Source organism: Pleurodeles waltl, chromosome 1_2 (genome assembly GCF_031143425.1).
Source record: "Pleurodeles waltl isolate 20211129_DDA chromosome 1_2, aPleWal1.hap1.20221129, whole genome shotgun sequence".
Taxonomy (NCBI): domain Eukaryota; kingdom Metazoa; phylum Chordata; class Amphibia; order Caudata; family Salamandridae; genus Pleurodeles; species Pleurodeles waltl.
In genome coordinates this window covers 100,726,027-100,749,780 of record NC_090437.1, presented here as the reverse complement: position 1 = coordinate 100,749,780, position 23,754 = coordinate 100,726,027, and the positions used below count along the sequence as shown (strand labels likewise).

The 23,754-nt window shown below is 44.7% G+C and overlaps 1 protein-coding gene across 1 annotated transcript in view; it reads left to right on the top strand.

Moving 5' to 3' along the window:
• The window catches only part of GAK (cyclin G associated kinase), a 1,188,967-nt gene that overhangs the window by 489,130 nt on the left and 676,083 nt on the right, over positions 1-23,754 (top strand). Inside the window, exon 14 of the mRNA XM_069236701.1 lies at positions 18,867-18,989. Coding sequence (XP_069092802.1) covers positions 18,867-18,989 — 123 coding nt within the window. The remainder of the gene's footprint in view (positions 1-18,866; positions 18,990-23,754) is intronic.

The following is a 23,754-nucleotide window of genomic DNA, read 5'->3' as shown; positions in this document are numbered from 1 at the left end:
CCCTGGTAAAAATGTATATGGCTCTGTGTATTTGCCAATACAATAGGATAGAACCACCCATCCAGTAAGCAGAGAGTCCCTGCTCACGACGTAGTGTAGTAGACATGCCCTTTTTAGTATTCAGACATGCCATCAGTTATATCCCCTCCAAGAGGCGTAAGAAGTAGAAGCACCCAGCTGTGATAGCCATTCTGGACGCCCAGCATCCCCAGTTGATTTGAAGGCTGTCATAACACTGGAAGGTGACCAGATGTGACCTATTCCCCTTACTTTAACGTCACCTTCCTGATGAAGCAGGAGCTAGCAATCATCTCACAGTTGCATGACTCATAGGAAAATGTCCTAGTGCCTGTGGTCAAGCTCCTCAGGACTCTGTTCCATTTAGACTGTCCAATGGCAGTTACACAGTTGTCTGCTCCTGGGTGGATTCACCGGACCATTGAAGCCAAGAGCAGCAGGCTCCAGGAGTTGGTGAGTTCCTTATTGCTCCTCTGAGATTTAGCTGAAGCATTTGGATCTATGTTGTCCTTGATTCTCAGATCTGATTCCTGAGTGCTCAGAGCTCAATGTTGAAGGCTAAGGTGTACCTCTGTGACCCTTCATCCTCGGGTTCCAGTGCAGCTTTCATGAACAGGGTGCGCCCAGGGCACAAGACCTCCTCATTCATCCAGCATAGCTGGTCCTGATCCTGATTCTGACGTTGAGGAAAATAACCTGATTCTGCGCAGCAGGAAAACACACCATTGGAGGTTTCCAGGATTTCGTGAACGGTGTGCTGCAAAGCAGTCACTCAACATTGAGATTTTAGATATAAAATTACATATAACTTGGGATTTCAGCACAAACCTGATCCTGGCCCCTATACTTAAATTCTTCCGAAAGTCAAACAGTAGAGAGTTTTTAAATTAAAAAAAAAAAAAAAAAAAAAAGTTTATACACCTTTTTTGTGAACTCCTGCTAAGAGTAAGACTTGATAGTCATAGGAGCCTTGTGTAAGTATGTACTACCTTGCATTCTTCACAGCAAATACTAAGAAACAAGGCTGTTTCTGTAACAAACAATAGAGCTCAGGAAGGATGCGACTCTGCTGACAGATGCTCTGTCATATCTTAAAAACTTGTAATTGATTCATGCAGCTGGTTCCGGGATTAATCAAGCCAACAATCAAAGTCTTTTTACACTGGTTATGTCAAAGTCTGCCATTCCATGTTTGCTCAAGAAGTACAAGGAATAATAGCACAACACTGTTTCTTAGTTCAGATTCACCATCTGCAATTGTGTAAGATGTTAAGAAATGTTATCTAGCCATAGAAAAGTCCTCGGTGGTACAGAATAAGGAATGCTGTAAGATTGAAACTGTAGGCAGGAGACACCCTGCTTTCCCATGAAATTGGTGAGTTGCATTGCATGTTGTGCAAGACCTCATTGTGAGAGACGATGGAGGGATAATTAGAGGAATTCTTATAGGAAAAGAGGGATATGTTTATTTATAATACACTTACAATGTCTTTTAATTAGATCTTCAAATTGCACATAAAACAAACATGACAGTTGTGAGACAAAAATGGTTTATTATATGGCGTGGTTGTGCAACCTCACCATGAAATAAAGACACAATTTTGTATCAAGTCCATTCAGGTTACTTCGCAAACAATAGGCTCAGTCCAGGCTAGCTGTGCCTCAGAGCAATTATGCCTTATCAAAGGAACAAGTGTAAATCGTTAGAAAGTACCGAAACAGGTGAATAGGAAAACTCAACACAATTAATACCTGACAACAATTTATAAAAAATAGGTTGTATTTTTATATTTAAATCATTACCTCAGGGCTAAAACTCCACTTGAGGGTTCCGGAGATATGAGTTATCAAATGGAGAATAAATCATTACTTTTCACTAGATGCAGTAAATCTTTTTAAGCTACAGTGACTAGCAGTTTTGGGTTGGCCACAACAAACATCTTTATAACAGTTATATGGCATACTTGAGGTTGCCAACTCTGATAGGGAGCGAGTCAAAAGGACCAGTTAGGTCCAGTTGGGCAGTTACCTGGTGGCTTAAGTAGTATTCATTCCGGTTCCAGGACCTATGGGTGTGGTCCTGAGACAAGGTATGCAGGATGGTGTAGATGCTATGTATGCTGAACTGGTGTTGAGGGTCTTCTTACCAATACCCATTGGTCCACGAGCACAGCAGGGGCTCGGTGGGGGGATCATCTTTGGCCTCAAGGGTTGAGGACCCACGTTGTCTGGGTGGAGTTCAGCAAAAACCACTAGCCACGAGTCTCCGGTTACAACAAGCATGCGGTTCCACTTAACTTGCAGCTACTTCTGTGCTGGGCAGCCAAATTACACTCTGATGACTCTCGGGGGTCCAACACACTTGGTTGCAACTTTATAAGGTCATGACTAGGTCTCCCAGACTGCAGCTCAGTGTCCAGTGGTGTGCAAGGTTCTTAGCCCTAGGCTTTCATAGGTGTAGACATGCCAGCTTTTATGGCCCTATGGCTGTAACAGGGAGTTAGCCAACTGACTCTGAGTCACCTTCTCTGTCTGGGATGGTGGACAACTTTTCCACGAGTGTGGCATCACTGGCACAGTCCTCTCTTTGCTAGTCCAGGGTGCATCAGGTGCAGTCCAGTCTGTGGTGCAGCCTCTCTTTGCTGTGTCCAGAGAAAAGCAGGGTAGTCCATATTCGTTTCTTTCTCCAGTACAGATATGATCTAAGGTCTTAGTCCCTAGGTTGCCACTTTTTTGCTACAAGCGTAGACGGATGTGGTGACTAACTTGCCAATGGGCTATTAGGTGCCTTCCAGCCTAAACAAGATTTCCTGTGATGTGTGGGATCTAGCTACCCAGAATGCATTATTCTGCCCACTCCCCACAAATCAGAACCCTTATGTCAGTGTGTGGGCTTCCCTAGCCCAACCCAGAGATGTGGCTATCTGGGGGCTACATTCCCCTTGCAAAAGCAGTTTGACAACAGCTTTTCCCTTTATGTCTGAGATGCCACCCTGTCTGGTAAAACAGAAGAGCAGCCCCGTCCATATGTGACTATCATTTGTCCATCAAATTCAGCTTTTCTTTTGAAGCTCGCATTTTGGGCCCCCACCCTCTCTGGTCATACTGCCAGGAGGATGTCAGACCTCTTCCTTCAGCAGGTCCTTTGTTTCTCTTCCTGAGAGTCGTTCACATCTCTCCTCAGGAAGGCAGCAGGCTGTCTTGAGGACAGCAGCTTTGTGTAACTGTAAACAGCTACAGGAAACCTTTTGGACAACAAAGTGGCAGCTTTCTAAAGTTGCCATTTGTGAAATAATTACATTAAATTTGACTTGAGCAACAAGTTGCGTTTAACGGAAGGATTCTTTTAATACCTTGGAATACTGTATTTATCAGTCCCATTTGATAGTTAGCACTGCTGAGTTGTCTGCATGTCTCCATGCTCTCCAGTAGAGCTGCTAGCCTTTCCAAGGGATAATAGACAGTGTGAGTTTATCTGATAGAGACTTCTAGTTGCAGATTCCTTACCTTAGATTTTTCCCCCAGGCGTCAGACTGGATCCGGAGATTTTTTCTTTAGGCAATACCCTTGCACGTCGGTAGGAGGCGTCGGTCGACTCTGCAGGCGTAGTTGGTGCCGTAGTCACCGTGATGACGTCAGGAGTAGTACACAGATGCCACCTTCTTTTCTTTGCGTGCCAAGTGCTGATCCGGACAGAGCAACCCTGGTCTCTCTTTGACCGATTTTGACCCTTTTTTTGAGTTTTTTGTTGAGTTTTTTTTCGTTCTGTCGCGGATGTCCCTGAAGACCAGTTTCAAACTGTGGGAGGACTGTCAACACATGTCGGTGACGGATCCGCATTGGGTCTGTTTGTGGTGCCTGGAGCGCGACCACAACCCAAAGTCGTGCTCCGAGTGCCGGGCCATGCACCCGAAGGCCTTGAGGGTGCGGTCCCTCAAGCTTATGGCGGCCCGGCACCCGACTCCACATAGGTCCTGGTCTCGCTCGAGGGGAAGATCTCAAGACCGCTAATGGAGCCACGACCATTCTACTTCCTCTAAGTCTTCCGGACAAGGTAAGAAGAAGTCGAAGAGATCCCGTCACCCTTCGACTTCACCCTGTTGCTCGGCTGATGCGACACAGGAGCGTCGACACCCAAGGCCTCCATCTTCGGAGCCTGCTACTGGGTCTGCTCCACGCTTTCCCGAGTTTCCGGAAGCGACCCCATCCCAATTGAAAGAGTTTTATGAGGCCACGCGCCTCATTTTTGGGCTGGCCGACGCTGATACGGTGCCTTCGGCCCAGGGGATTCGGTCAAGGGGCCTTCAGGTTCTGCACTGGTGGCTCCGGCCACCAAGATCCCCTCCGGATCCACTCTCGTATCTACACCAGTGCCGGTCATACCATTGAGACCTTCCCAGGCACCAGTTCTTTTGTCGATACCCAGACGTCAGTGGTGCACACCATTGACGTCGACCCAATCATCATCCCTGACGACTCAGTCGGAACGGAGTCGGCCGACTCTGTCTTCAATGGGACATATTCACCCCAGGTCTGATTCTGTCCATTTTTCTTATGGGTACAAATTCGGGGAATGATTGAAGGAGTCCCTAAACCCTTATGAATACCAAGATGGCCTTAATGTTGACTGGACACAGGAGTTTGGAGAGGCCAGTGGCCTGGACACTTCTCGAGACGCTAACATACTGTCTTCTCCTACCATGGCTACGGAGGAGGCAGCACCTTATTCTATGGCGGTCAGTAGGGTGGCTGAGGTCCTTAGCCTTGAGCTTCCTACTGTTCCGGTCTGGTCAAATATCCTGACGGAGGGGCTTCAGCCAGGGGCTCCCACATCTGCCCCTTCCGCAATTCAATGAAGCCCTCACAGATGTCCTATTGTATACTTAGTCTAGACCCAACACAGGGGCTCCTGTGAACAGGAGTATCACACACCGCCATCGGTCCGCCCCAAACGACCTTAAATTCCTGCCCCAACACCCCGCTCCTGAGAGCCTTGTCATCCAGGCATCCTCCTCCTCTGGGACATTCCCTTCCGCACCCCCGGATAGGGAATCAAAAAGGCTGGAACAATTTGGGAAGATGTTTTCTTCCTCCAGTCTCGCACTGGGGTCTGTGAACACTGCATGCCTTTTGGGCCGCTATACCCACTCTCTGTGGGATACGGGCGTTCAGGTTCTGCCACAGATACCGGAGGAGGCTGTGCTATCGTCTACCAAGCTGTCACCGATGGGAGAGATGCGGCAAAGTTCGCAATCATATGTGGGCTGGACACAACCGACTCACTAGGTAGATCGGTTGCGACAATGGTGGTCTTGAGGTGCCTCGGCAGGTTGCGTACATCTGTTTTTTTGGGGGATGTCCAACAGACTCTTATGTACATGCCCTTTGACGGCTCCTGTCACTTTGGAGACAAGGTGGACTCCGCTTTGGAGAGGTTCCAGGACTCCCGGGCTACGGCTCGGTCCCTCGGCCTTTCCACTGCCCCTCGCCCCCAACAGTCCGCTTTCGCCCATTTTGTGGCCATGTAAGGGACTCCCTGTTGTGTCCCCATCCCAGCCACTGTGCCACCCATGCTGTTCAGTCAATGCGCGGCCAGGGATGAAGAATCCCACATGGGCGTGGGACATGGAACCAGAGGTCTGCCCGGTCCACCCCTGCCCCCACTAGAGCCTCCAAACCCTCCTAGTCTGTCCCCTCACTCGGTCCAGTTGGCGGCAGGATTCGCCATCACCTGACCCACTGGGTATCCATCACTACGGACAGGTGGGTTTTGCAGATCGTTCGAAGGGGCTACTCCCCGTCGAATCTGCCCCACCAGCCATGCCTCTCATCAGTCAGCAGTATTCCGGAGGATCATTTGGCACTTCTCTGCCAGGAAGTTGCGACTCTTTTGGCTAAGGGAGCCACAGAGCAGGTCCCTGCAGCATAAGTAAGCTCCTTTCATTGGAGCGGTTATGGATACAATGCAATTTCGGGCATATCCTCCCTAAAAGCAAGTCCAGGATATTCGGGCTATCATACCGATGTTTCAGCCTCTCTCCTAGATTTCGGTGAGAATGACTCTGAGGCTGCCGGGCCTCATGGCCTCCTGCATCCCAGTAGTTCAAAAGGCCAGATGGCATATGCGTGCTCTGCAGTGGGACCTGAAGTTCCAGTTGGCGCAGCACCAGGGGAATCTCTCTGACAACATGCAGATCTCAAAAGGAACTGTGAGAGACCTGCAGTGGTGGTTAACTAATCGGGATTGGATCAAAGGCAGATCCCTCTCCTTTCCCCAACCAGATCTTACAGTGGTGACAGATGCGTCACTCCAGGGCTAGGGTGGCCACATGGGAGAGGCGGAGATCGGAGGCCTCTGGTCTCCGGTGGAAACCAGGCGCCATATCAACCTTCTGGACCTCCGAGCAATTCGACTAGCATTAAAAGCATTTTTTCCCACTCTCCAAGGGAAAGCAGTTCAGGTGTTCACAGACAACACCACCGCCATGTGGTACTGCAACAAACAAGGCGGAGTGGGGTCGTGGACCCTTTGTCAAGAGGCTCTTCCCCTCTGGACTTGGCTGGAACATCAGGGCATTTCCCTGCTGGTTCAACACCTGGTGGGCTACCTGAACGCCAGGGCAGACTAACTCAGCCGACGATGCGTGACATTTCCATCCGGAGGTGGCGCAAGGTCTTTTCCTTCAGTGGGGAGAACCTTGGTTAGACTTGTTCGCCTCTGTAGAGAATGTGCTATGTCAGCTGTATTGTGCGTTGGAGTTTCCAAGGTGGCACTCGCTTGGCGACGCTTTTCGTCATGAGTGGAACTCAGGCCTCCTGTATGCCTTTCCACCCATACCACTTCTGCCCAGAGTTCTGAAGATCATGCAAGGCTTGGTCCAAGTAATCTTGTTGACAACGGACTGGGCATGAAGAGTCTGCTGTCCCGAGCTCTTAATCATGGCCATATCTCCTCCGATCAGACTACCTCTTTGGGAGGATCTTCTGTTGCAGCAACAGGTGAGAGTCATCCACCCGAACCTGTCCACCCTCCGCCTCCTTATGTGGAGACTGAGCGGCGACAGTTGACGTCTGTTGACCTGCCACCCGAAGTCTAATGTCATCTTGGCAGCCAGGTGTCTCTCAACCAAAACTGTATACGCCTGTCGTTGGACAAAATTTGTAGCATGGTGCATCTACAAATCTCTCAGACCTTCCACAACCACTGGTGGCCGAGGTATGAGCCCTGGTGGAAGACTGACCTTCCCCTCGCTCAGAAGTCCCACTGGCTCCTTAGCGTCTTCTCTCTGCTCTCCCTTGAAGGCAAATCTTTCTGTCACGTAATGTGCGCCTGGAGAACGTCTTGCAGGTCTTACAGGAGGCAGGTATGTGTGAGGATGGCAGACAAATGATGCAGACCTCATGAGGGTCTGTTTTGGCCTTTTGTCTGCCACATTTTGGGCATTTGTCGAACAAAGAAGGCATTTTTTGTGTAAAAAAGCCGTAAATCTTGTCAGAAAACGTCAAAATCCAAGAGAGAATGACAAAAGACGTCTAATGAAGCCTTTTCTCTCAAAGTTTTTCTAAATTTTTGAAGAAAACAACTTAAAAAGGTGAGCACAAAGCTCCAGGGTCCTGTCAGCAGGTGCCGGAAAAAAGAACTGAGGTAACTGCCTCTCTCTAGGCATGATGGGATACTGGAGGACTGGCTTTTCTTAAAGGCACAGTCTCCTTTTTCTTCATTACTAATGGCAGCCTATGGGCTACACTGCTACTGCACTCCTTCATAGGGGTTTTCTGATATAAGAAGGTTTGTGAAGGAATTTTTTCTGGAAAATGATATTCATTTGTTCAGGCATTTTAATGCATTTATTTCAAGGACAAACTGAATGAAGCAGTTTGAACACTGTAGCCCTTCCTATAGGCTGCATGGGAACATTCTTAAGTGACTTAGCAGGCCTTTCTGAAGTAAGGCAAACATGGACACTTAAGAAGTTATATTGGAAAAAGTGCTCCGGGGCCCCCGCAGGCGGGTAGGGATTATTCAACGCTTATGACTATCATGGAAATACCCCTACGAGACAACTGGAGTTACAGGTAAGAAACCATACCTTTTTGTTGAGGACTTTAATTACTATATTAAATGATAGTTGGTATTCTAGGTGACCACTATTTTCATCATTCAGCAGACTCTAGTTGTTTGTAGTTTGAGTTCACACTTTGTGAAGTGTTATCCCTATTTGGAATATACAAAATCAGTTGGATTATTTTTATTATTGAATCCTTTAAATTTTCCGGTTTAAGTATGGGAAGTAGATGACTCTATTCATGTAGTAAGGTCACTTGCTAACCTTGGTTTCCGCTTGGTTATCAGGATTTCTTATTCATACTTCTTATCTTATTCAACCTTATACTACTATTGCTTGATGGTGGAGTTTCAGGTAATTTGCATTACTCTGACGGTTTGGAAGGCTGTTTCTTTCCTAAGTGGTATGATATCCACCACAGGTTCAATACTGTTATATCAGTATGGTCTGACTGATTACTCAGCTTTATTTTGTATCTATCAGTAATACATTTACTTTTATTAGTACATAGACGTTTATGTATTTTACTCCTGTGTGTGTGGATATGTATGTGTGTGTGTGTGTGTATATATATATATATATATATATATATATATATGTTCGATGGCATGTGTAGCTGTAAATACACATGCTTTGCACATCCCGTCATCTAGTGTTGGGCTCGGAGTGTTACAAGTTGTTTTTCTTCGAAGAAGTCTTTCGAGTCATGAGATCGAGGGACTCCTCCCCTTCTGGCAAGATATGATAGGGCTCATTGGGATGAAATGCAGCATTTCATAGAACACTTACCCAAGGAGTTCCAGAAAAGGGCACAACAAGTGGTGGAGGAAGGACAAAGTATCTCAAATAATCGGATACTGTCAGCAATGAATGCAGCAGACACAGCTGCAAGGACAGTAAATACTGCAGTAACAATAAGGAGACACGCATGGTTGCGTACATCAGGATTCAAGCCGAAAATACAACAAGCCGTGCTGAATATGCCTTTTAATGGACAGCAGTTGTTTAGGCCGGAGGTGGACACTGCTATAGAAAAACTTTAAAAAGACACGGATACGGCCAAAGCCATGGGCGCAGTCTACTCCCCACAGAGCAGAGGCACATTTCGCAAAACACAGTTTAGAGGGGGGTTTCGAGGACAAGCTACAGAACCCACAACCTCACAAACAAGGCCCACTTATCAAAGTCAATATCAGCGGGGAAGTTTTCGGGGACAATATAGAGGGGGACAATTCCAAAAAAATAGAGGAAAGTTCCAAAGCCCCAAAGCTCCTCAAAACAAGCAGTGACTTCCAAGTCACAAATCCCCAACACATAACACCTCTGGGGGGGAGACTAAGCAATTTTTACAAACATTGGGAGGAGATAACGACAGACACTTGGGTACTGGCAATTATCCAGCATGGTTATTGCATAGAATTTCTCAGATTCCCTCCATACGTTCCACCGAAAACACACAATATGTCAAAACAACACATGGATCTTCTAGGACTAGAGGTCAAGGCATTGCTACAAAAAGGAGCAATAGAATTAGTACCAATGCAACAAAAGGAACAGGAGTTTACTCTCTGTACTTTCTCATACCCAAAAAGGACAAAACACAGAGACCTATATTAGATCTCAGAACATTAAATACCGACATCAAATCAGACCACTTTCTCATGGTGACATTACAAGACGTAATCCCACTGCTCAAACAACAAGACTATATGACAACACTAAACCTAAAGGATGCATATTTCCATATACCGATACATCCTTCACACAGAAAGTACCTAAGGTTTGTATTCCAAGGGGTACATTACCAATTCAAGGTGTTGCCATTCGGAATAACAACTGCACCAAGAGTTTTTACAAAATGCCTGGCAGTAGTAGCTGCGCATATCAGAAGGCAGAAAATACATGTGTTCCCGTACCTAGACGATTGGTTAATCAAAACCAACACACTAGAACGGTGTTTACAACACACAAAGTACGTCATAAAAACCCTACACAAACTAGGTTTCTCAATCAACTACACAAAGTCACACCTTCAGCCGTGTCAGACACAGCAATACTTAGGGGCAACAATCGACACAGCAAAAGCGATTGCCACTCCAAGTCCACAAAGAGTACAAGCATTTCACAATGTTATACAGGTCATGTATCCAAACCAAAGTATACAAGTCAAAATAGTAATGAAACTACTAGGCATGATGTCCTCATGCATAGCCATTGTCCCAAACACCAGATTGCACATGCGGCCCTTACAGCAGTGCCTAGCATCACAATGGTCACAGGCACAGGGTCAACTTCTAGATCTAGTGTTGATAGACCGCCAAACATACACTTCGCTTCAATGGTGGAACAATATAAATTTAAATCTAGGGCGGCCTTTTCAAGACCCAGTGCCTCAATAAGTAATAACTACAGATGCCTCCATGATAGGGTGGGGAACACACCTCAATCAACACAGCATTCAGGGACAATGGGACTCTCGGCAAAAACAGTTCCACATAAATCACTTAGAACTATTGGCAGTATTTCTAGCGTTAAAAGCATTTCAACCAATAATAAGCCACAAACACATTCTTGTCAAAACAGACAACATGACAACAATGTATTACCTAAACAAACAGGGAGGAACACACTCAACACAGTTGTGTCTCCTGACAGAGAAAATATGGCATTGGGGCGATACACAACCACATTCGCCTAATAGCACAGTTCATTCCAGGGATACAGAATCAATTAGCAGACAATCTCTCTCGGGATCACCAACAGATCCACGAATGGGAGATTCACCCCCAAGTACTACGCACTTACTTCCAAAATTGGGGAGCACTACAAATAGACCTGTTTGCAACAAAAGAAAACGCAAAATGCCAAAACTTCGCATCCAGGTACCCACAACATCAGTCTCTGGGCAATGCGTTATGGATGAGTGGGTCAGGGATATTTGCATACGCTTTTCCCCCTCTCCCACTCCTTCCATATCTAGTAAACAAGTTGAGTCAAAACAAACTCAAACTCATACTCATAGCACCAACTTGGGCAAGACAACCTTGGTACACAACACTACTAGACCTCTCAGTAGTGCCTCATATCAAACTACCAAACAGACCAGATCTGTTAACTCAACACAATCAACAGATCAGACACCCCAATCCAGCATCGCTGAATCTAGCAATTTGGCTCCTGAGGTCTTAGAGTTCGGACACTTAAAACTTACACAGGAATGTATGGAAGTCATAAAACAAGCTAGAAAACCAACCACTAGACATTGCTATGCAAATAAGTGGAAAAGGTTTGTTTATTATTGCCATAATAATCAAATTCAACCCTTACACGCATCTGCTACAGACATCGTAAGCTATTTGCTGCATTTGCAAAAGTCAAAACTAGCTTTTTCATCCATTAAGATACATCTTAGCGCAATTTCAGCTTACCTGCAAATTACCCACTCAACTTCACTGTTTAGGATCCCAGTCATAAAAGCCTTTATGGAAGGACTAAAAAGAATTATACCACCAAGAACACCACCAGTTCCTTCATGGAACCTCAACATTGTCTTAACACGACTCATGGGGCCACCATTTGAACCCATGCACTCATGTGAAATGCAATATTTAACATGGAAAGTTGCATTTCTAATTGCCATCACATCTTTAAGAAGAGTCAGTGAAATCCAAGCATTTACCATTCAAGAACCATTTATTCAAATACAAAAACATAAAGTAGTTCTACGGACAAATCCAAAATTTTACCCAAAGTCATATCACTGTTCCACTTGAATCAAACAGAAGAACTACCAGTGTTCTTCCCACAGCCAGATTCTGTAGCTGAGAGAGCACTACATACATTAGACATCAAAAGAGCGTTAATGTACTACATTGACAGAACAAAACAAATTCGGAAAAGAAAACAATTATTTGTTGCTTTCCAAAAACCTCATACAGGTAAGCCAATTTCAAAACAAGGCATTGCTAGATGGATAATTAAATGCATTCAAACCTGTTATCTCAAAGCAAAAAGAGAACTGCCTATTACACCAAGGGCACACTCAACTAGAAAGAAAGGTGCTACCATGGCCTTTCAAGGAAACATTCCAATGACTGAAATATGTAAGGCAGCCACATGGTCTACGCCTCATACGTTTTTACCAACCACTACTGCGTGGATGTGTTAACAGCACAACAAGCCACAGTAGGATAAGCAGTACTAAGAACTTTGTTTCAAACAACTTCAACTCCTACAGGCTGAACCACCGCTTTTGGGGAGATGATAACTGCTTACTAGTCTATGCAAACCATGTGTATCTGCAGCTACACATGCCTTTGAACGGAAAATGTCACTTACCCAGTGTACATCTGTTTGTGGCATGAGTCGCTGCAGATTCACATGCACCCACCCACCTCCCTGGGAGCCTGTAGCCGTTTCAAAGTTGATCTTAAACATTTGTAAATTTGTAAATATATCACTTTAAACTACATTATGTACATACATGTTTCTCCATTGCATGGGCACTATTACTATAATACACAACTCCTACCTCACCCTCTGGGGGGAAAACAATCTAAGATGGAGTCGATGCCCATGCACAATGGAGCCGAAAGGGGAAGAGTCCCTCGATCTCGTGACTCGAAAGACTTCTTTGAAGAAAAACAACTTGTAACACTCCGAGCCCAACACTAGATGGCAGGATGTGCAAAGCATGTGAATCTACAGCGACTCAGGGTGAACTCACAATCAGGGGATGCCCCACCACCTGATAAAGAGAGTCGAAAGTTCGACGCATCGGGCAAAAGAGTGGCATCACAAGCAGCCAATCAATGGCGAATTGCATATTCGCAAGCCGTACTTGCATGCTACGACAGGGCACACTGGGACGAAATGTAAGACATCATCCAGCATTTGCCCAAGGAACACCAAAAACGTGCCCAACAAGTAGTTGAAGAGGGGCAGGCCATATCGAACAATCAAATACGGTCTGCATTAGACTCTACAGATACAGCAGCACGGACTGTCAACACAGCTGTAACGATTCGAAGGCATGCATGTCTGCGAAGTTCTGGATTTAAACCAGAAATACAACAGGCGGTACTAAATATGCTGTTTAACCAACATCAGTTGTTTGGGCCAGAGGTGGATACCGCGATCGAGAAGATGAAAAAGGACACAGACACGGCCAAAGCCATGAACGCGCTCTAATCCTCACACTACAGAGGCACATTTAGGAAACCACTGTTTGGGGGGGTAGGGGGGTGGGGGTTTCGACAACAGACATCTGAACCATCCACCTCCCAAACAAAACCCACCTACCAGTAACAATACAAAAGAGGGGGGTTTCGTGGTTCCTATAGAGGACAATTCCCAAGAGGAAGAGGGAAATTCCAGCCCGCCAAACCAAGCCCTAGCAAACAGTGACTTCAATGTCACTCTACCCCAACACTTGTCACCAGTGGGGGGGGGGAGGCTAACCAGACACTACCACAATTGGACACACATTACCACAGACACGTGGGTCCTATCAATTATCCAACATGGTTATTGCATAGAATTCCCAACATTCCCTCCAGATGTTCCTCCAAAACCGCACAGATTGTCTCCACAACACTTGCGCCTATTACATATAGAGGTCCAAGCACTGCTATAAAAACAAGCCATAGAGCTAGTACCCTATCAACAGAAAGGAACAGGCGTTTACTCCCTGTATTTCCTTATTCCAAAAAAGGACAAAACACTAAGGCCGATCTTAAATCTCAGAACACTGAATCTCTTCATCCAATCATATCATTTCCACATGGTAACACTTCAGGACGTAGTTCCCTTATTAAAAAAAGGGGAATACATGACAACACTGGATCTCAAGGATACGTATTTTCACATACCCATCCATCCGTCTCAAAGAAAATACCTCAGGTTTGTAATACAAGGCAAACATTATCAATTCAAAGTGCTACCGTTCGGAATAGCAACAGCCCCCAGAGTATTTACAACATGCCTAGCCGTAGTAGCAGCTCATATAAGGAGACAGCACATGCACGTATTCCCATATTTGGACAATTGGCTAATAAAAGCCAACACTCAGCAACAATGTCAATTTCACACGCAATACGTCATAGATACTCCACACAAACTATAGTTTTCTATAAATTACCAAAAATCACATCTACAACCATCCCAAATACAACAATACTTGGGAGCAACACTCAACACACAAAAAGCAATTGCCACTCCAAGTCCACAAAGAGTTCAGTCGTTCCAAAATGTAAGATCAAACATGCAACCAAACCAACAATACACGGTAAGGTTTGTGATGAAACTACTAGGCATGATGTCCTCATGCATAACTATTGTCCCAAACGCAAGACTACACATGCAGCCCTTATAGCAGTGCCTAGCAAAACAATCTTCGCAGGCACAGGGTCAACTACAAGATCTAGTGTTGATAGACCGCCAGACACACACTTCGCTTCAATGGTGGAACCCTGCAAATTTAAACAAAGGGCGGCCTTTTCAAGACCCAGTGCCTCACGCCATTATTACAACAGACGCTTCCATGGTTGGATGGGGAGCACACCTCAACAATCACAGTATACAAGGTCAATGGGAGAATCAACAAAAACTACTTCACATAAATCACTTTAAACTGGTAGCGGTATTTCTAGCATTAAAAGCGTTTCAGGCACTTGTAGCCCACAAACACATTCTTGTCAAAACAGACAATATGACAACAATGCATTATCTAAACAAACAGGTGGGGACACACTCGTCACAGCTGTGTCTCTTAACGCAAAAAAATTGGCATTGGGCAATTCACAACAACATTCGCCTGATAGCACAATACATACCAGGCATTCAAAGTCAGTTGGCCGACAATCTCAGTCGAGATCAACAGCAAACTTACGAATGGGAAATACATCCCCAGATACTACAAGATCACTTCTACCGCTGGGGAACACTAAACATAGACCTATTTGCAACAAAAGAAAACGCAAAATGTCAAACCTTTGCGTCCAGGTACCCACAACCTCAGTCCAAGGGCAATGCTCTATGGATCAGCTGGTCAGGGATATTTGCTTACGCTTTTCCCCCTCTCCCGCTCATTCCTTATCTGGTCAACAAACTGAGTCAAAACAAACTCAAACTAATACTTATAGCACCAACGTGGGCTCGCCAACCGTGGTACACCACACTGTTGGACCTATCTGTGGTACCCCACATCAAACTACCAAACAGACCAGATCTGTTAACACAACACAAACAACAGATCAGATACCCGAATCCAGCATCGCTCAACCGAGCAATCTGGCTCCTGAAGTCTTAGTATTCGGATATCTAAACCTTTCTAAAGAATGTATGGAGGTCATTAAACAAGCAAGAAAACCCACAACCAGACATTTTTACGCTAACAAATGGAAAAGATTTGTTTGTTACTGCCAGGCTAATCATATTACGCCACTAGACGCGTCCACACAACATTTTAAGTTACTTACTACACTTACAAAAGTCCAATCTAGCCTTCTCTTCCATTAAAATACATCTCACTGCAATATCTGCTTATCTGCAGATTAAACATACAAAATCGCTTTTTAGAATCCCAGTTATTAAAGCCTTTATGGAAGGACTAAAAAGAATCATACCCCCAAGGACACCACCAGTGCCTTCGTGGAATCTTAATATTGTGTTAACACGACTCATGGGCCCACCATTTGAACCCATGCATTATTGTCAAATCCAATTTTTAACTTGGAAAGTAGCCTTTCTAATAGCCATCACTTCACTTAGAAGAGTTAGTGAAATACAGGTGTTTACTATTCAAGAACCCTTTATACAAATACATAAACATAAGGTGGTTCTCTGTACAAATCCACAATTCTTACCAAAAGTCTTCTCACCGTTTCATTTAAATTGAACGGTAGAACTCCCAGTCTTCTTCCCACATCCAGACTCCGTAGCAGAAAAGGCATTACATACGTTAGACATAAAAAGAGCACTAATGTATTACATTGACAGGACAAAACAATTTCGGAAAACAAAACAATTGTTTGTAGGTTTCCAAAAACCACATGCAGGTAACCCCATATCCAAACAGGGCATTGCCAGATGGATTGTCAAATGCATACAAACCTGTTAACTAAAAGCTAAAAGAGAATTACCCATTACTCCAAGGGCACACTCCACTAGAAAGAAAGGCGCCACAAGAAATTTTTAAGGCAGCCACTTGATGTACGCCTCATACATTTACTAAGCATTACTGTGTAGATGTGTTAGCAGCACAACAAGCCACAGTAGGACAGGCTGTATTAAGGACATTATTTCAGACAACTTCAACTCCTTCAGGCTAACCACAGCTTTTGGGGAGATTACTGCTTTGTAGTCTATGCTCAGCATGTGTATCTGCAGCTACACATGCCATCGAACGTAAAATGTCACTTACCCAGTGTACATCTGTTCGTGGCATGTCGCACTGCAGATTCACATGCGCCCTCCCACCTCCCCGGGAGCCTGTAGCCGTTTTAGTTGCATTAAATTGTATACATGTAAATATTTTTTACTTTAATACGCTATGTACATACACATTTACTCCATTGCATGGGCACCTCTAGTATCCTTACTTTAACAACTCCTACCTCACCCTTTGCGGGGAAAACAATCTAAGATGGAGTCGACGCCCATGCGCAATGAAGCCGAAAGGGAGGAGTCACTCGGTCCCGTGACTCAAAGATCTCTTCGAAGAAAAACAACTTGTAACACTCCGAGCCCAACACTAGATGGCAGGAACAGTGCACAGCATGTGAATCTGCAGCGCAACATTCCACAAACAGATTTACACTGGATAAGTGACATTTTCCATATATATGTATTAGGGCATATCTTAGAAGTATTTGCATTATCTCTAGTTAATTTTTTTACGGAAAAAAACTTTCTATGTTCATATTATATTCAACTTAGTTTTAATTTTTAATAGAGCATTTTTTATGCTTTATTCATAGGATGGACCTTTCTCTGAGCTTCTTTTCTTTTTTTCTTTTAACAGAGCATGTCTGTCTAGGATAGAACTTAATATGGCAAAGAAGTACTGCTCAGTCGGGATAGCCTGCTGATCTGTATTTCACAAGTAACAAACATGCAGTTCAGGTCTGGATATTTGAGTAAATCAATTTATATTCATAGGATCAGTTGGCAAAAGTGCCTAATGTCATGGGTAATGTTATATCTATGCTTTAAATGTCTTTCTGCCATTTTTTTACTGTGATCTTTTCATCAGTTCTTATGGAGTGAGCTAGTATGGGTTTGGATCCCATTAAGGGTGTGAATAGTCTTATGTTCGTATTGTTGGTTTGCTTCTAACACAGAATTGTCATACTAACATGGATCATTTTATGCACATGTTTTTTAATGTCTTATGACTTGATTTACCTGTGGTTCCTTCCACAGGTTTTTTTGTTGTAAAGTATGTTATTACTCACATAAATATTATGAATCTCTGGTCTTTTTCTCTAGTTTTAGACCAGTTTTTAGACCAGTTTTGTTTTACTTTTGATGGTCTTAGTTCACAGACCCTCCTCCAGGGGATGGTATGACTTGGGTATCTTATTATAAAGTAAGAAATCTGGGGCTAGATGTCTTTATTAGATGAAAAAGTTACTTACCTTCGGTAACTCATCTGGTAGAGCAGGCTGTAGCCGCAGATTCCTTAACAACCCTCCCATCTTCCCCGCTCAGATAATTATTTTGTCTCAAAGATTTCATTATATAGATTCATATCCTGAATTGAAAATTCATTGACTATTTAACACAAGGGTGTCTTTTATTTTAGTCAACTGTTTCGATACGTATTTTCTAAATGTGGCTCCTGTGAAAAATAGTCACAGAAGAAATGGACGTCTACGCTTCAGAGAGGATGTAATATTGACTCCATTGATGTCACGTCCGGTGCATGGCGATAGTACAGAATTGTGCAACGCCTTCTTCAAATGTGCTGAGCTGCTTGGGCGCGTGGGTGAAGTTTCTGAATCCATTCTAGCATCTGGGAAAGATTCTAAAGTAAGGAATCAGCCGCTAGATCCTGCCTCCACCGGATAATGCTTTACCAAACTTGTTCATTTTTGTCCCTTGAAGACCTAGTTTAAACACACGAGGACAACTAACAAAAAATTTGAAGTACCACAAATGCGTAAAAAGAAAAGCACTAGCAAAGTAATGTTCTGACCCAGCAGCCATCGCACTGATGTGCGCTTTGTGTTAGGTGCGTGTGCAAGTGAGATCAGAGGAAAAATTACACAACAGTGCAAGGGAGACAGTGCCCAAAGTGGACTGACTTATTCAACCATACTGTATGTTGTGGAGGGCAGAAGCAAAAGGCGAATGACAATTGTACCGGTGACTAGATAAAGAGCTCTGAACCAAAGTTTCTCTATGTATTGGAGGGGGGGGTTTATTTAGGATTTTTTTTATTACATGATGTTGGCACAAGAGCCAAGTTGTTTCTAGGCCAGACCTAAACTATAAGATCTAATGTTAAATATGTACACAAATGTATATTTGTGTTTTTCAGATCTACGCACAATTGAAATTGTGCTTTGGAATTGAATCTTTAAATTCATACTTAATAAAAGTGACATTATTTTCTTTTGTCTTCATACAACTCAGCTAAGTACTCATTTTGTCATTGTGCTAGCATTGTTGGGGCAACAACAACCAATATAGTTGTAGTACTTTGATCCAAACCTGCAACAAAGATGCTAAGGATAAGTAATGCAATGCTGTGTCTAAAATAGTTCTTTGTTTTTGTAGGTTTCTGAATGTGGATGGCCTGCACGCCGTGCTCCTAATTTACAGAATCTTTACAGTATTTGTAAAAATATGCATTTGTGGCTGAAGCAAGACCTGAAAAATGTTTGCATTGTACACTGCCTTGTAAGTTTTGTTCATTTTAATTTTTTTTCTGCTGTAGACAGATGAACTTGTTTTTGCTTTTCAGTAATTGAAGATCATTTTAAGAGGATTATAGACAAATACTTAGAATCAGAAAGCAATATACAGTTAGACCATTGATGTCTTGTAGGGTCCATGAGTGCTATCACTAGATTTGTGTTCATAGTCATACACATATTTTTCTTAATTGGTGCAATGTAAATTCAGTGGCAGCTGCTGCCAATCAAGGGTGGTGGTGGGGGATACAAATAATACTTTTTTTTTTTTTTCTTTTTTAAATTATCTGCCAACCACCTACGTAATGTTTCTCTCTTCTCGAATCCTGTCTCAGAGCACAGGCTCCTAATCCAGACGCTGCTCTCACGCTAAAGCAAGTATGAGAGCAGCGCTGGGACTGGACTGAGTGGGCTGGGTTGACACTTGTTCAGGCAAGTGCTCATCACTCCTCCTCCCTGCCATAGCCCTGCCCCAGCCTCCGATGGCTTAGTCACAGTGACAATATTTGTCACTGCCTGGCTGAGCATGGGGGGGGGCGCTCCTCCACTATTATGGAAGAGCCGCCCCTGTGTAAATTGTATGTTTGCCTCACTGTTTAGTTTCTATTAAGCGAGAGCTGAACAGTATTTTAAACCTCTTTTGCTGTCCTTGGTTGTGAACAAATTATACACTGTATACAACCATCTGAAGGTATCTGAGAAATCAAATTTTATAGAAACGTACTGGAGCGTGTCTGTGGTTAACAAGCTTATACTTGATTAATCTTTTGTCCTACCAGTTGTCATGCTTAATACTTTAAATAAGACAAATAAAATATGAATCACTAGCCAAGGTAACCATGAGCACCCAGAAAGCAACCATGATCTCCTGTCTTAATGCCATCAACAACATGCCCTAAATCCATCTAAACATTTATGTATCCACTAACTATGAGCCCCTAAATTCGGGCGATTTTGAGTAAGGCTCTGCCTTCGCCTTTTTAACTAACTAGGGTTGGACTGGTACAGAAAATAGGCCCTGGTACCAAAATAAGTGACACTCACCCCAACCTTCCCTCCCCTCCTCAATTAGCATGCCAGATAAAGCTGGTCAGTTTTGAACTTGTAAAGATGCACTGTATAGGTATTGGAAGGTATGGGAGACTGCATGCAATTCTGTTTACTACAGGCAATGTTTGTGGTAATTCTAGGTAAGTCAACAGTGAAAACAGGTCCTCTTGGCTATAAAACAGGCCCATTATTGACAAAAAACAGCCCACATGCTGATCTGTCAAACAAGCCCATAGGGCACTGCCTGATTGTTCTATATGCCAGTTGCCCCTTTATTACTACTATTTCAGGGTTGGTAGATTTATTAAGCCTACAGTTACACCATTACATACTATTGAACTCTGCAGTATTTTAGTGCATAACCAAACCCTTCAAGGAGACATAATAGCAAAAGGGAAATACAACAAAATATTACTGAATGAGAAGAAGGCAGGGTGTGAATGATGAGAGATTCTCAGGGCAGTGAGTCCCAGAGAAGCTTGTACCTTCTGGTTTATCATTGCAAACCACAGCAAACAAACTATTCTAATACCAGAAACATATATAATTGAAGATAGCTGTCATGCACACTTTTTATCTGTATATATCCTGCACCAACGCCTTAAGAAGAGCATGACTTTAGTAAGTTATTTCCCAATAGTGAACTGATGCAAATTGAGCAGCCTTCTTAATCGCAAAAGACAGGAAGGCCTTCAGTAGTGATAAAATACCAGCGGACCTTAAAAACCAAGCCCATTTTATGGGACAGATGCATCACTTATGTATATTTGTTATGGCACGCCCCTTCTTCTAACCTGATAAGCAATAGTGCTTTTATACAAGAAGGGGAATAGAAACTACCACACCTATTACTATCCAGTAAGCCTGATAGACAGCATCCAGATATTTTCTGTTAGACTTCTAGTCTCAGATGCCTCACATTTTGAATAGTCTTGAGGCATCAGACTGAATTGGAAAGCTTTTGAGCAGTACCACTGTGTGCTGGTAGGTGGTCACGTGCGGCTCCGCACTGACGCCGTTCCTCTCTGGAAATGAAGTGTGGAGCCTGTTGCACACTGAGGGCATGTAAAAGATGCCCCCTGCATCTTACCAGTCCAACTCCTAGTACTAGGCTGACCATTTTCTGCCAACCTGCCACAACCAGACGAGTTTCTGGACACATGGGGTGAGTGCCTCTGTCACTCTGTGGCCAGGGACAAAGCCTGTACTGGGTGGAGGTGCTTCTCACCTCCCCCTGTAGGAACTGTAACACCTGGCGCTGAGCCTCAATAGCTCATGCCTTTTGTTACAGCACCCCAGGGCATCCCAGCTAGTGGAGATGCCTGCCCCTCCGGCCACTGCCCCCTCTTTTGGCAGCATGGCTGGAGGAGATAATGAGAAAAACAAGGAGTCACCACCCACCAGTCAGGACTGCCCCTAAGGTGCCCTGAGCTGAGGTGACCCCTGCCTTTAGAAATCCTCCATCTTGAGATTGGAGGATTCCCCGGATAGGATTAGGGATGTCCCCCCCTTCCCCTCAGGGAGGAGGCACAGAGGGTGTAGCCACCCTCCAGGACAGTAGCCATTGCCTACTGCCCTCCTGGCCTAAACATACCCCTAAATCTAGTATTTAGGGGCGACCCAGAACTTAGGAAATCAGATTCCTGCAACCTACACAAAGGACTGCTGACCTGAAAGCCCTGCAGAGACAACTGACTTGGCCCCAGCCCTACCGGCCTGTCTCCAGACATAAAGAACCTGCACAACAACGCATCCGACAGGGTCCAGCGACCTCTGAAGCATCATAGGACTGCCTTGAAACCGAAGGACCAAGAAACTCCCGAGAACAGTGGCACTGTTCACCTACAGCAAAATTTTTGCAGCAAATATACAACTTTTAAAAAACTCACTCTTCCAGCCAGCAGCGTGAGACTTCACCCTCTGCACCCGACGCCCACGGCTGGAACCCCAGAGAACCAACACTGGATAGAGGACTCCCAGGCGACTGAGACCTTGTGAGTAACCTTAGACGACCCCCCCTGCACCCCCACAGCGACGCCTGCAGAGAGGATCCAGAGGCTCCCCCTGACCGTGACTGCCTGGAACAAAGAACCCGACGCCTGGACCAAGCACTGCACCTGCAGCCACCAGGACCGAAAGGAACCGAACTCCAGTGCAGGAGTGACCATCAGGCGACCCTCTGCTGGCCCGAGAAGCCCCACTGTGCCCTGCCTGCATCACCTAAGTGACCCCCAGGTCCGTCCATTGCTTTCTATAGCAAAACTAGACTCCAACTTTGCACACTGCACCCGTCCGCCCCTGTGCTGCTGAGGGTGTGTTCTGTGTGCTCGTTTGTGTGTGTCCCCCTGCCCCCCCAGGGGTCTAAAAAAAAAACCCTGGTCTGCTCCCAGAGGACGCAGGTACTTACCTGCCAGCAGACCGGAGCACCCTTGTTCTCCATAATAATAGCTTATTGCCATTTTAACCTATACTGTGTATGTTACTTCTCTAATTCAAAGTTCCTTACTTACCTGTGTGGAGTACCTTGCATTTTATGTATTTACTTCAAATCTTGAATCTTGTGGTTCTAAAATAAATTAAGAAAATATATTTTTCTATATAAAAACCTATAGGCCTGGAGTTAAGTCTTTGAGTGTGTGTACAACAAATGCTTAACACTGCCCTCTGATAAGCCTACTGCTCGACCACACTACCTCAAAATAGAGCTTTAGAATTATCTAATTTTGCCACTATCAACCTCTAAGAGTAACCCTTGGACTCTGTGTACACTATCTCTCACTTTGAGGTAGTATATACAGAGACAACTTCCTACAATCAGCTTTAGCAATTACTAATTGGAGGTCTTAGACCACAAGCAAGTCTTTGAGAAGTGCATAGTGAATGCCGAAAATGTGTGCACAGAACACAAAGGCTTTCCTTAATGTCATCAACCGTGGGGAACGCGCTTGTTTTCCACGGTTGCAATGTCATGGTAGTGAATAGCCTGATTTAGAGTCTGGTATTAATGCTAGCAGCACTCTCTGTGAGCCATAAATAACATTTTTCTCACTAATAGTGCTTCCTTGACTGCAAGTATTGACCCTAAGATGAAGGTAAGAACGAGCCAGTTGTGAGCCTGCAGGAGCAGAGGCGGGGGCAAGATGTAGCAAGTCATGAGCTCGTAAAGGAGCAGCGAACCAGTGGAGGCAGAGTGGTAGAAGGAGGCGAGGGAGCCCATCTGGCCACTGAGGTGAGCAATGTGCCTTAGGCATAGCTGGTGGTTCCCTTCGGGCATCGAAGTGGCTCACCTATGGTTGCAGGTATGGCTTGTCAGAAGGGCCTACCTGCTCTTAGTGCTGCTGCCTTCCTGTTACAACATCGACGCCCCCGCCTCCTGCAATAGACTGCCCTCTGGCTCAGTTTGCTTTCTGCTCCCGCGACAACAGGGGGTCGCAGGGGAGTGATATTGTGATACAGAGCTATAGTGCTGCTGGGAGAGTGCTTGTACAGCAGAGTAGTGAGGCAGAGGTGCCAGGAAACCAGCGGCAACCAACGTTTGAGGTAGGCTCCAAGCGACCTTAATGCTGAGAGGGGTGTAGACCGCTGAGAGGGGTGTAGACCACCGAGGACTGTCTGTGCTGTCTTGCAGGGCCCCCTTTGACAGGTGCAGCCCACTTTCCTACCTCCGCTTCTGCACAGTCCACAAAAGACTACAACCATGA